This window comes from Microcebus murinus, chromosome 13 (assembly GCF_040939455.1).
Source record: "Microcebus murinus isolate Inina chromosome 13, M.murinus_Inina_mat1.0, whole genome shotgun sequence".
Taxonomy (NCBI): domain Eukaryota; kingdom Metazoa; phylum Chordata; class Mammalia; order Primates; family Cheirogaleidae; genus Microcebus; species Microcebus murinus.
Window position 1 is genome coordinate 69,878,049 of NC_134116.1, and position 14,776 is coordinate 69,892,824.

Genomic DNA, 14,776 nt, shown 5'->3' on the forward strand with positions numbered 1-14,776 from the left:
CACATAACTAGGAGATCCCATTTAATTCATCAGACTGAAGATTTTCAAACCCTATTTTAATTTTTTTTTCTTTTTTTTGAGACAAGAACTCACTCTGTTGCCCAGGCTAGAGTACAGTGGCATCATCATAGCTCACTGCGGCCTCAAACTCCTGGGCTCAAGTGATCCTCCTGCCTCAGCCTCTTGAGTTGCTGTGTGTGTGTGTGTGTGTGTGTGTGTGTGTGTGTGTGTGTGTGTGTGTGTGTGTAGATGGGGTTCTTACTATCTTGCTCAGAGTGGTCTGGAATTCCTGGCCTCAGGTAATCCTCCCAACTCAGCCTCCCAAAGTGCTAGGATTACAGGTATGAGCCACCAAGCCTGGCCTAAAATTTCTTTCTTAATCAACCTTATTCCCCTTATATCCACTTGGATCCATAAAATTGACTTTATATTTATATTTATAGGTAAAAAGCTAGGCTCTCTCGGTTTCACACCAGAAATGGAATGGCAATGCTTGGAAAGCAGTGGTTTATTATGATTAGTACGTAGGCCTTGTGTGCTTTGATAATAGGCATGTGCTTGTGTTTAGCACTACAGGATATTAGAAATGTGAACACAAATTAGGAAGCTATTTAAAGGTAGCAATACGACAACGCCCTCCCTCCTACACCTGTCACAGATGAAGGGCGGTGTTGATTGTGCTACATGGGGAGCAGGGACCCCGAGAACAGAAAGCCCTCATTTTAACGCTGTCCTGTGACTTTGAGACAGTGCGTTTGTTTTAATTGTCACCTCCACATTCTTTCTATGGAATGAAATGAGACGGCCCCACAGTAGCTACAGTAGTGCTTTTATAACAAGCATGGTGACATAAACAGCTCAAGAGTTTTCCATGCCAGCGTATTTGTTGTTCTTACATTTGGTTAATCCATAAATGTTTACATATTTCTTGGCTAAAAAAAAAAAAGGGAAAGGAGTGTCTTTCACAAAATATTTACACCATGATACAAGATGTATGGGCAAGAAATGAATCACTTAAAAAAATGATTCAATAGATCTGAAATTCAGTTTTTGTTTTTTTTTTAAAAAAACAAACTTTCTCTTTGCAGGTCGACTGCTAGGGAGTATGCTCTGAAAATTATCAAGAAAAGCAAATGTAGAGGAAAAGTATGTATAACGTCTGGTCTTATGAAATATAGTGTTCAGGGGGGTTGAAAGAAACACAAAGTTCAGCTCCCAAATAAACATAAGTTCACCCTCAGAGTTGCGTTTTGATGGAATAGAATATTATATACTCATTAAACTATAATCTTTTTATAAATATCCCTGGAATAAAAGTTAGTTGGAATGATTAGATATTATTTTTGTTGCTTATCTTTGTTTGCTCATTTGTTTGTTTATTTTCTTCTTTTACTTTTGTGGTCTAGGTTTCATTCCATCCCTGTATATGACATTATAGTTATCATGATAGGGTTCTTAATTTACAAGTATCATCTAAGGACCTTCAATATCTTTTGGCAATTCCAGGCCATCTGAATATCAGAATATAAGATATATGCATTATATTTTACCAAAATACATCTCTCTTGATCCTCAGATATTGTAGGTGCACTCGATTGAGTTACCTGTTTTGTGTATATTGATTAAGTCACTTTTCCCTTGGACAGGAGCACATGATCCAGAATGAAGTGTCTATTTTAAGAAGAGTGAAGCATCCCAACATTGTTCTTCTGATTGAGGAGATGGACGTGCCAACCGAGCTGTATCTTGTCATGGAATTAGTAAAGGTATGTGTTTTGGAAAAGACAGAAACTTCCATTCAAGGCACCATACTTTTCTATATTGTAGAGTTCTTTTCCCTTATTTTCTCCCACCAGCATTCGGTGATTCATTTCTGGGCACGGGTACAGTGATTAGGAATATTAACAGGAGAATTGTACTACTGCACGAGTTCAAGTCCCAGCCTGGGTGCAAATAGGGCCATGCCTGTGGGTACGCCTCCCTGTGCCTTAGTTCCCACGGATGTAAAATGAGAACGCTAACATGAATAGTATATTTCTACTTAATGGTGTTACTGTGGGGATAAGGAGCGATGGCTTCCACCAGTTCATGTGACACAGAAAGCATTAGATATCAATATGGTTATTGTTGTTGATAGAAAAAAATTGACCACTTATTCAGGAACTGCACCCAAAGGTAGCTACAACCATTTTGTAAAAACAAGCTTTAAATTTTTTAGTCATCAACATAATAGAAAAATAACACAGACTTATTAATAATGTGAACAGTCTACTGCCTTACAGTACATGTTGTAAATCTCATCCTGTCACCAAAAAAAATTACGTTTTTATTCTATGAAAGCATAGAATACAAGAATAACCAAATGTTAATAATGGTTGAATGTTGGCGAAAGATATGTTACCTATTCTCTCTGCTTCTCTATATTTTAAAATTTTTAGGAATTAGAAGCTTTTAAAAATGGAATGTTTAGTTTTCATGAAGTTATTTTTTTTCTCAAGTCTTCCATGTTATGTTGTGTTATTCCAACTGAGGGTTTAAGTAATTTCTACTTTAGTGGTAGAGTGTCATTAGATTAGTGGTGCCACCTTTGGCAGCAGCTGTGCGCACCGTTGGTGACAGCTTTGGGTTCCAGAGGCCCGTGTTTGGAATCACACACCCAAGCTAGTGACTGTGTCGTGTAGGATTTTTTTTTTTTTTTAAGATTTAAGATAAGGAAAGCATTTAATAAATGAATCTGTTATGATATAGAAAAATGTTCATTTCTAGGGCCTTTAAAGCTTTCATTTTTCAGAGTTGCTTCACTTTAGATATGTTGGCATTTCTCCTTTTTACTTGGTTATTTATATTTATAGGAGAAACCTATTTTTTTTCCTCTGCATCATCTAAATACCTTCGACATCATTTGGCAATTCTAGTTAGGACTTGTTTCTTTTGGAACATGGGGGTTTCTTAGCAGCGACACAAGTTTATTGCCATGCTCGAGGCTGAGGGAGGTGGACATGTTAAACTGTGATTCTAACAAAGAAAGGGCGATTTTATTTATTCAGAAGATTTTCATGTTGGTACTTTATTATCAAATTATCTTTTTACCGACATGGTAAATTACACTTTCTCTAGCACTAAGGATAGTATTTTTATAATGGCATTAATTTTAGACTAACAACTTGAAACCATTCCTATTGCCCCTCTGTGTGCTGTTAAAAATTGATTAGCCCTGTTATTATTGATTAGCTGATTTTTTTGAAAGATGAGACTACATTAAATTTGAAGATGGCAAAGGATCAAGTGTTCAGACCACATTTTGTGGGCAATCTTAGTCTGATTGTCAGTCATATGCGTAGGTGATTCTAGTAAGGTCCTCATTGTACTTAAGTGCCTTTGTGAATGCTCCCTGTGTCACCAACATATCCTGACAAGGCAGGGAGGGTCTGTACGGCCCTGCACTGGAACCCCTCAATTGTGCCACTAGCTCGTACCCTTGGATTTTGTCTGACCCAGAGCTGCACTGAGGCCAGGTCTGGAAGCTTCCAGGAAGGGATGGCCAACCCCAGGCTTGACTCCTATAGCGTACCCCTGAGAAATTTAGATGAGGCTGTGCTTCTCAAAGCCTAAGTGCCCAGTGGTGTGCCAAAGAGTGCCTGAGGGTATGGAACAAACAAGGCCTGTGTTCTGGAAAGCAGTGAAGTAGCAGTTCTTAAGAGGGACATTCCGTGATGATTAGGAACGGGACTTTAGACTTCTGCCTGCCCAAAGGGCTGCACATGCAAACTGCTTCTGTGTCCACGGAAGGCAGCCTCGTGGGGGGTGGGTGGCCCTGCTGCTGGACGCTGAGAACCCACAGGCGCTGGGAAGGCAGAGGGGAGTGAGGGGAGACACTCCGGGGAGGGGGCTCCGAGGAGGACAGGTTTGGAGCACAGTGATCTCGGCCTGTTTTGATGACCAAGGAAGAAAGACCCTACCTGGGGCATAAAGGGAACTGTCCCTAAAGCAGTGGCAGGAGATGGAATTGGAGAGGTGGAATGAAGGCTGCAGGAAAGGATTGGTGATTTCTTGAAGAAGGGAAGAGAACAGTGACATGACGTGTGGGAAGGTAGCAGTTGGTGTGCGGGACGCTGTGCACGAAGAGCCAGAGAGAGGAAAGAGAGAGGAAGGAGAGAGGAAGCAGTGCGGGTGTGAGACCACACAGCACTCCGGGGACGGCGCGGCAGGGACATTCACTCAAGACGGTGCAGTGGGTGCGCGTGAGAAATGCTGACTGCTTTGTTGAGGATGGAGAAGAAAGGAGATTACAGGATGCCTGGAGCCCAGACACTGGGACAATCGTGGCATCTTTGCAGGGTGTCCACATGCAGCTGCTCGCATTGCCTGCCAGGTAACTCCAGGGTGCTGCTCACAGAGACCACAGTGACTGTCCTGCCTCCCCAAGTGGCACGGAGACAACCTGAAAACCCATGGGGTTTAACGAGCAGAGAGAAAGCTCCAGAGTGGAGATTGCACAGGGAAGCAGAGGGTCCGAGCCAGATGGCCATATTTGAAAATATACAAGGGCTGCATTTTGCTTTTGTTAAGAAATATTGAGTCCCTTAACACATCGGGTAACAAATGGACACAGTTGGTTACTGTGTTCAACTGTTTGGCACACTATAGGCAAAAATGAGGCAAATACTGTTAGTAAATCAGACCCGAATTCTATGAAAGGGTTTCCAATGAATGGAACCAAGATTGGAACCTAAAATCATTCTGTTTCACCAACTGGCACCATGTTAGCAAGGACCAGGGAGGCAAAAGTTCAGATGAATAACAGTCATAGGAAACTTTCTGTGAACATGCTCCGCTCTCCCTCTCCCCTTTTCTCTCTCATCTTTGGAATGACAGTTTCTGGTCCTTTTCTCTGTTCCCTGCAAAGAGGTGCAGTATTGAAAAAGAAAACACTACACCCACTCCCGGAGAGCTAAATCTGGAATATGAAGGGGATATGTGTGTGCACGTGTGCGTGTGCACGTGTGTGTGTCTCAATCATGTCACAAGGCAGTAGAACATTCTGTTAAGCGTGCAGTTTGCAGCATTACCTGTTTCTCGTTGTGGGAGGCTTAGGATAATGAACTTGAACTTCAGCTGACAGCCGGTTCGAGACAGGTAGCACGTGCCTCCCGCTTGCCCACGTGTCACAAGGCCTCTTCCCTGGAGACCCAGCTCCGCCTCCTCCTCCCTGGCTGGGGGCGGTGGAAATGGCCACGTGTCTCACGTGTCCTCGCCCCACTCCTTTCTTTGAGCTCTAGAGGAAACGTGGCTGGCTTGCACCGTGGGCAGAGAAGTCACCGTAAAGACTTGGGGGCTTTGAGAGGGAAGTGGCAGGGAAAGCCCTCAGGAACCTGAAGATTCCAGTCCATTCTTCATTTCCTTTCTTGTGCGTCAGTGGCGTCGCAGGTGGCCCGCTGGCCCATCTGTTAATGTGCTGCTCTGCCTGCTGCTCTGTTCTCAGGGAGGAGACCTTTTCGATGCCATTACTTCCACCAACAAATACACCGAGCGAGACGCCAGTGGGATGCTGTACAACCTGGCCAGTGCCATCAAATACCTACACAGCCTGAACATCGTCCACCGTGACATCAAGCCAGAGAACCTGCTGGTAAGGGAAGTGCCCACTGCAGGGCATCCTGAGTTCCAGGCACTCCCAGGGGAATGCGGATCTTTCTATTCTTTTTTTGTATTGTATTTTCTTTCGTCTTAAAAATGTTTACCTTAAAAGCTAATTCCCAGCCAATTTATATGCCACACTTTTATGTTAGAAAGGTTTTATTTGGTTAAAAAAAAAAAAAAAAGGAAAGGATTTTAGACTTTCTCATCATCTCTGAACTTTGCATCTCAATAATATGATCTAAAACCTAAGGGAAATAAATCATAATGGGTTTTAAAGACAACAGCCCCTTGGCATAAAAATAATCATGAAGAAGATTGATTTCAAAAAACAGAATGGCTAGTTGGTTTTCTTTCTGTGAACTCTGTATCTCTGGGGAGATACTGAGAGTTCTCTACACAAGCAAACAGGGGTCATTTCCTAGCCCAGTTACTAAGGGGAACAGTATGGAAAGGAGGGAGGAGGCAGAGACTAGGGTTGGGGAACTGTCACCAGTAAATATGGGAGTGACATAAATTTCGCTGGCGCTTCAGGCTGGAATTTTAATGAAATATATGAAATTCTCCCCCGAAGATGCTCGTTCGTCTTTTACTTAAATGATCCACCCATGAGCATCGTGTATCACGTGTGACTCCTGTCAGTCTGCCCATGTCTTCAGAAATCTGGGAATTGAAGATTCTCTTTCCAAAGCAGTGTTTCTCCAAGGGTGGTCCAAAGACTCCCTGAGTCACAATTACTCCCAGATGCCTGTTAAAAATGCAACTTTCTGGGCCTGGATGCAGCCCTGCCAGATGGGAATGTGGTGACTGGTGACAGTGTGCAGAAGTCCACGTCACAACCAGCTCTCCCAGGTAGTCTGCATGCGCACGCAAGTCTAAAAGCCAGTGAGCAGCCCAGCTCCCTCTACACGGATAAAAGCTGAAAAAATCTGCTATTATGAAGAGCCAGTGTGCTCGGCCCTGTGCTAAGGGATTGACTGTCATTATCTCATTTAATCCTCACAACAGCCGTATGGGATACATTCTATTACTGTCTCATGTCACAGGGAAGAAAACTGGGTACCCTGAAAGTAAGTGACCTGCCCAAGGCTGTAATAGCTCATGAGTAGAAGAGCCAAGATCTCAGTCTACTTCTGACCTCTTCTAAAGCCCAGCCTCTTACCTCTAGACTGCAGTGAACTCTGAATTAGGGAGAGGTTAATTCAGTGCTTGCCATGTGCCAGGGGACGAGAGCGACACATGCCTTCATGGAGTTGACGTCCCAGCAGGAAAGATAGGCATTCGAGATAAATACGTGCACAATTAGTTCATTGCAATTATGTTGGTAATCTTGTAGCTACTGACTAGTAAAGGCAGCCGAGGTCAAATGACAGAGCCCCGGCTTAATTGCACCTCAAATTCCACATGTCCGCAGTAGCCTAAACATTCTCTTCTGCGTAGTTGCCTCCGAGAACTGCGACAATTTTCTTCCGTCTGCATTCATTATTCCTGCGTCCTGAATTATGCTGGACTGTCTCACGGGAGCAGGCTTACAACTGGGCCTTTGTTTAAAAACTTCTGTAAGCTCTAAAACTTTAGCAATTGGAAATCAAAAGTTTCATTTCCCTTCTCCTTTTTCTTTGCAGTTCAGTTTTGTGTACCCATCGCTCACTTGCTCCTCACCCGTGTTACCTATGTCTGCAAATGCCGCAAATGACTACAGCAGTGGACTTTTACTAAAATTACAAATTGCAGGATATTTTTAAAGTATTGTGCTCATTAGAACATATTTTAACTTTAAACTACCCAAAAAGAAAAAAAATCTCTCCTTCCTTTTTCCTTTCTCATCTGAAATATATAGAGAAACCATTGCAGTCAATCCTAATATAGTTTTAAAGTATCTATATTGAAAAACTAAAGAGATTTAGTCTCCATTATAGTCATTGCTTATGATGGTGGGGGCGAGGTTTGGGGAGTTTTGCAGGGATAAAGCTATTACAGGATAAAATAGAAGAGTAGAATAGGTTTAGCAAAATTAGGATGACATCACTAATTAAGCGTGAGACCTGTTAATTTCACATTCTGTTGAACTTTCCGTGGAAATAAGAGAGAGGTAAACCTTCACATACTCAGGATTTATAGTTGGATGGACAGAAGTTCAAAGCCAAGTAGGTCACGATTCCACTAGCTGGTCTTATGACCTTGAACAAGTTACTTAACTCCTTTAAACCTCCTTCAAGAAGGATTTTATGAAGATAAAGAGACAATGCATAACTATTAGTTCCCTTTTTTATTGCCTTTTTATTTGTAATAACAGTTAAATTATCCCTAAAACTAAAACTGCTTAACAATAACATTATATGTAGTGAAAATCATTTTTTATCTTTTTTTGACATTACTTTAAATTTTTTACTGTTCATCCATACATGGATTTTCTACCTTGTGGCAAAATGCACAGCAATAGACTATTTTCAGAAAATGTTATAATAAAGTTAATGTAAAGGTTTTGAACCCATTTACTTACCTCAGGGAATCTTACTAAACAAATAAAAAGGCCTCATGATGTACTTTGATTTACTATTACAGTAGAAGACCTCAGAAACTCTTCTTAATGGTTAGACTGATAATAAAATTTTTGCTAGCTAAGTGATTAATATTTATTATAACTAGCAAAGTGTTTTTTATAAATGTCTAATTCAGGCATAGATTTTATTTTATGTTGTAAAATTCTGTACATAGAACTTTAAGCATTTTTTATTTTTAATTCTTATAGACTGCATAAAAATATACCTTGGCCTTAAGGATCTATATTGATCATATAAGTGATTTATGTGATCATATAAGTGATCATACAAGTGATTAAGTTTTTGATCAGGTCAAAGTATTTTGATGAGAAAATATATTTAACTTACAGTGATGTTTCCAGTCGAATTTTAGGTGAAAATTGGGAACTGGCTCAATAAAAAGTACTTCTTATAAATTTATTTATTGTATTATTACTAAGGGTATTTTTCCCCCCAAGTTAATCATGTCCATGATTTTATGTGGTTCTTTTTGCTTTACTTGTTGTCAGCCTGGTGCTTAACAATCATGTGGACAGGTGGATGTCAGAGTGGATGAGATAAGCGAGTGAGTGAATGAGTGATGCTTCTTCCTGGAATAGAGCATAGAGCCCACCTGACAAGCCTAAGCCATTTCCCAACTCATCTGTCACATGGAGGACTCATGCTGGCCTTAGTATAAACCTCACGAGCAGGGACAGAAAGCACAGTGCTTCCCCAGCTTATGTGGGGAGCCACTATGTATGTATGTGTGCATGTGTATTTGTATACATGTGTGTATGTGTGTGTGTATGCCATGATCATTTAAGACTAAAGGACCTTTTTGCTTTTCTGAAAAAAAAACACAAAAATGTAATGCCTTCAGTTCCCACAAGTCACCACTAGATGGCAAGAGTGTATCCTTGGCAGCAAAACCATCAGTAGATGCTTGTGTTTCTTCAGTGGAGCTTGGGGGGGGGTCTTTTAAAAAATGTGTACACAGATGCCACTTGCTTATGAAAATTAAAGTCCTTACTGGCCAAAATATAATTTACATCTCTAGTTTTTATTAGATTCCAGAATTACACTAATTTTCTTCAAATACAGTAATGTATGTTCAAAAATCCTTTTCCTCCCAAACTCCCCAGTATTTTCTAGAAGAGGTAGTTTCTCAGAGACACTGCCTCTCTTGGTCAGAATTTTTTGTTTGTTTGTTTTCAGAAACTCTCTAAGTGTCTGTGCCTGCTCCTAGCTGCCCATCAAGGAGACACATGCAGCTCATGAGCCTCATTTTCACTTAATGGATAATTTCCAGCAATCAGCTATTCCTGTTCACCCCAAGTGCTGATCGTAGGTTGTGCTCCAGCTCTTCTTAGTTTCCAGTTCAAGCCAACACCAGGCTCATAAAATAACGGATTTCCTTCTGCCTTGATCCCATGACTCTTAATACTCAAATAAATCTGTTTTGTCATAGGATAGCTAACTACACTGGTAGACAAGGCCAGTGTCACAGACAGAATGTGTCTAGAGGTCACCGACAGATTTGTAGCCAGTCTTCTATACTGTGACTTTGAGCCACCACAGTGTGTTGACAAATGGATTGGGGGTTACTCAGAGGTGGGGAGCCAGTGATTGTCCGTGAATCTGTCACCAGACCTGCGCTGATCAGCATTACCAGTGACTTGAAATGAAGCTGTATTATACCAAATGACAGGATTGAGATCCAGAAGTACCTTTGGCTCAAAATTTCATAATATGAAATTTAACAAGAGATAAACATGAATCCCTGTGGACTAAGTGCTTTTGGTGTAGTTGGAGTAATTTGGTATTATTGATGATTGTAGAAAAATGGTGATGAGAAAACTTGTCTCGCTGCAGGTCAAAAGGCTATTAGTTGGCCCCTAAAAGGCTATTCATTGGATGTGAGTCTCAGTGGTGACCTGGCTGCTAAAATTATCAATGTGTCCTTAGACGTCTTTCCATGAAAGAGTGTTGCCATCAAAATTGTCCTCAGCCTGGCTCATACCACATCACCCCTATGGTAGTAACCTGATCATGTCCTGTCTGGGACCTGGGGTTGGCCCAGAGAAGGGATGGGCCACCTGGGGCATGGTGGCTCTCATCTAATACCGGAAAGGCTGCCACCTGCATGATAGGAGGACTTTTTTGTGTTATATTCGAGAGTGCTGAACTAAAACTTTAAGAGAAGACATTAGTGAGCCAAAGATTTAGGGTTAACATAAGGGAATAAAAAAACTTTCTAACAATTTCATTTGTTTGAAAATTAAATGGTCTTTATCACAGGTAGCTTGTATTCATTGTAAGTGTCCAAGCTAAAATTGAATGAACCTTTTTTGAGGGTGTTTAGAAACAGAATTCTGCTTTCTGAATTTGGGTGAAAGTTGAGGGAAAACAGAAGACACACAATATTTTCCCAAAATATTATTTAGTGCAATAAATACTAAATAGTCAACTTTCTACCACTGCCATTTATTGAGCACTAATTTTTCCGGATGTCAAGATTATGGGTGAGGTTAGATCCTTTTCCTGTATAATGATCTGTCTTTTCTAATTTTTCTCCGGTGACATATTGGGTAATAATTATGTGACAAAAATGTAATAACATTTTAAAAAATTGCAATGACATCGAGTTCCCACAGTTTTGGCAAAATCCTAGGTTGTATAATTCCTAACAGAATCCGGAACGTGTGTGTTTTGTGTATCTCACTGCAGCTGCATAGAACTCTCTTTAGATAGTTTTATGACTATTTTAAATTTAGGGTGAGAATCAGGTTTCCTGGAGTTTCCGTTCACTTCTCTATCTTCCCAGATATCTCCAATATAACACTTTGAAAAACGATTTTATTTTTTCCTTTAATATTGTTACCTCTCTTCTGACTTACTCCTTTCTGAAGTCCATACAACTTTCATTGTTTTTATTATTTAAACTTTTGAGTTCATAAATATTTTACATGTAGGTATAAAATGTTTTTTTTTATTAGAGTTGTTTTTTTTTTTTTTTATTTTGGGAGATCTAATTCAAAAGTATGTGGGCCATAAAGTGTATGTCACAAAAATAATTCCCTGCTTAAATGTTATATTTCACTTCTTAAAGATTAAAATTTAATCCATTTTCCTTTGAAAACATCATAAAGGCCATGTACCATGGCTGGAGGAAAATCAATGTCTTTTTTAAAGGGATCCCATATATGCTAAAAAAGTAAATTGACCTTTTTTCATGCCACTTTTGTTCAATTCTATTTGGTGAAATAATTTTTAGTACCTATTGAGTGCCTCTGTGAAAACTATTTCAGTGGTTACTAATGATTCATTCAACAGGGTTATCCTTGAATTGATAGCAACATTATTATGTTTGTTCCAACACATCTGTTCTTTTAGTCAGATTTTAGTGCTGTATTATGGGAATCTTAGAAACCATTTGCCTGGATTCAGGTTATCTGTGAATTTTCATATTATTTTATGGCCACCGGCTGCATTTTATGACCATATATTAAATGTTTTATTTTTTCAAATAACTTTTCCAAATGGTCTCAGTTTCCCATCCAAGGGAAGTCAGACATATGCCCAGGCATCTACTGCTCAGCAAGTTGCAGCTAGTGCAAAACCCCAAATAAATGAAAAAGACATAAAAATAAAATCCTTCTTTAAAAAAGAAAAATCCTGCATAAAATCCCAGTGCACCCCAAAAATCTACATACCTGACCTTTCACTATATCTATTCTTGGTAGTATGTGCCTTCAGCTTTTAATTGGAACCTTTTTCATAATTGTTGCCATTTAACACATTTAGTCTGTCAAATCATGGGATGTCTTTATAGCCTTATAATAAACCCTAGAGAACAACTTCTCTGACTGTAGCCATCTGCAATGATCACAAGAGTAGCTTACAAAATACTGACAGTCTTTATGGTAATAGGATACATATGGCAGCCCACAATTATGTGTAGCTGCATTCAATTAGTGTTGTACAATTACACAGTTTTATTGCTTAGTTAAAACAGTGAAAGCACTACATACTGGGTAATTTGCACTAATCCCCGTCTCTTTAATAGCCCCTCGGTGTTTAAAATGTGGGGGAACATCTATAGTATTTAAAGGGCCTGGGATGAACATTAAATTATATCTCATGTTGTGAATACTCCTTGACTGACAGTTAATGTACTCCCACTTTACATGTGGGTCATGTTTTATAGAGGCTTTAAAATATAGTTATAGCAAAAGGTTCTCCTTACGCCAGAACTCCGCTTTGCTGGACCAGGCTGTCCAAGGCTATACTTGCAGCTTGCTAATGTCCCTTCTGAAGGGTGCTCAGAACGAGGAGAAATGCTGAGGGACACAGTCAGTATTGATCCAGAGAGTGGTGCAAGCCAAGGACTCGGCATTTTAAATGTAAACCCATTAGAAGCCTTTCCGATGTCTAACTTTTAATGAAAAATTTAGTTCAAAGTGAATTTATAGCTGCCATTTGGAAAAATACTTCCTGGAGATGGTTTTGGGAGGATGTACATGTGTGCGTGTGTGTGTTTGAGCGCGCGTGCGTTTGCGCATGCGTGCTTAAAACAGATGTATTTAGCAATCTGTGATTTTTAGCAAAGTTTTAGTTACATTTTCCAGTGGCCTCACGCATGCCCCTGTGTCGTTGGCTCGGTAAGAGATGAGGGTGAACATAGCTCAGCTTGCAGCAGGTGCTGACGGTGAGCTCCAGTTGCAAGGTGGTTCCTTACACCGCTTGGGAAAGGGGCTCTCCCATTGGAGGAGAAGAAACACTGGAATGCGTTCCTCTCCATCCTCCCCAAAGCGTTGACAGAAAAAAAACCCGAGTAACCTTGTTTACTGCCCTGCCTGACAGTAAGTTAAACAGAATTCCAAAGTAGAGGCCCGGACATTTGTTCACCTGCAAAAACATTTTGCTGAAGCATGCCTCATGTACTTGTGTCTAGATATGTTTTCAATTATGTGGCATCAGCTTTTGTCTCTAAGCTCTTACTGTCTCTCCTGAGCATCACTTGAACCTCTTTATGTTCATGAAAATTCTACTATCTGGTTTTCAAAGCAAAAAAGGGGGCCATGGTACAGGTGATTAAAGAGAGAGAAAAAGAACATTAAAATTATAGACTCTATGTATTTTATTTAAATGGTTCTGGGTTTTGGGGGGGGGAAGTATTATTATTTTTAGCCACTCATTTTCTTTATTTTAGGTAGAATTTGCTTTTTCTATGTTGCAACAAATTTAGGTAGAATTTTTAGTAGTAGTGCTTTTTTTTTCTTAGTTATGGAAACTTTGGACTTATTCATCATCTGTATTAAATAGAATTGGTATATGGCTGTATGTTAGATGGAATTTCCACTAAAATGGAGATGGTCAAAAGTAAAACCTTTGCTACATGAAAGAGAATTACATGGTCATGTTCAGAACTAAAACATGAATTATCACTGGATCTGCCAACCTCTGCTTTTGTCAAACTTTTTGAATAAAGTTCGGTGATATAGATAACATTTAGAAAAAAGCTACAAAATTCCTGTATAACTGGGGTTGAAGAAATCAAAATCTGCACCACCACACAAAGGATACATTATGAATGTCTGGTCCTAGCAGAACATCAAAGCAAGAGATTATTTTGCATTTTAGAAAGGTCATTGGTAACAAAGTGGAATTGAGGAAGTAAACAATTCTGTTCCGCCTCGGAAATAAACTAGACGATCTGCTAGATGTTTGCATCTCAGATTTCTTTTCCTGATAATCATTTGTGTGTCATTTGAATGACCAGAGTGGCTGCCATGCTAAGACTACAATTTAGGAATTTCTTTTGCCTGGGAACATTTAGGCCAGGGACAACTTTGTATTTTGCGGCTGTGATGCCTCAACGTTTCTAACAAACCTGTTTATGGTGACCGGGGCTGGACAGCTGCTTCATTAGTGAGGGAAAAAATAGTCCGTCCCAGATGACAACCAGGCAAAGCCACATCTGTGAGGGGACACATACAGTCTTTGCCCTAGCAACCCACATGCAGGTGACCCCACGAGTCTTTGGGTACCTGCCCAAGGGCAGCCCAAACTTGATCATGATCACGAGCCCTTGGGGAGAAGACTCCATGTTACGAGTAGGGAGAAGATGTAAAAGAACATTTTCTGCCCAGAAAAGATGCAGTCTCTCCAGAAAGGAGGATCTGATGGTCTGCCTCTGCCAAAACAGCTGGATCCCAATAATCACTGCTGATACTGCAGCGTAGCCGGGCAAACATCTGCGCTTTCTGCTGCAGTGGAATGCAAAGCTACTCCACTTTTTCCAGAGGAAGGCAGGCCTGGCGTGTGAACGGCTGCGCCAAGCCTGATGCACGGAGATGTGCCTTGCTGTGCAAGAGCTTCAAACTGTGCAGCAAGTAACAGATGATCACAGAGTGATAACACAAGAACACACAAGCCTGAACTTGCTGGATCAAGTATTTTGATGTACGTGGAAAACTTTGCCGTCTCCTTGAGGCATCTCCCGAAGATTGCCCTTTCTGGAAACACTAGCCTTTTACTGAAGTTTTCTTTTCTGTTTCCTAGTGATTCTTACAGAGGGTACTGAATTAGAATTCTGAATGCCCTTTCATCTT

General features: G+C 40.4%; 1 protein-coding gene across 3 annotated transcripts in view; it reads left to right on the forward strand.

Moving 5' to 3' along the window:
• The window catches only part of DCLK1 (doublecortin like kinase 1), a 322,579-nt gene that overhangs the window by 269,007 nt on the left and 38,796 nt on the right, over positions 1–14,776 (forward strand). For all 3 annotated transcript variants that reach the window (XM_012748079.2, XM_020290423.2, XM_076009485.1), the window contains 3 exons: positions 1,089–1,146; positions 1,647–1,766; positions 5,483–5,629. In XM_012748079.2, coding sequence (XP_012603533.1) covers positions 1,089–1,146; positions 1,647–1,766; positions 5,483–5,629 — 325 coding nt within the window. The remainder of the gene's footprint in view (positions 1–1,088; positions 1,147–1,646; positions 1,767–5,482; positions 5,630–14,776) is intronic.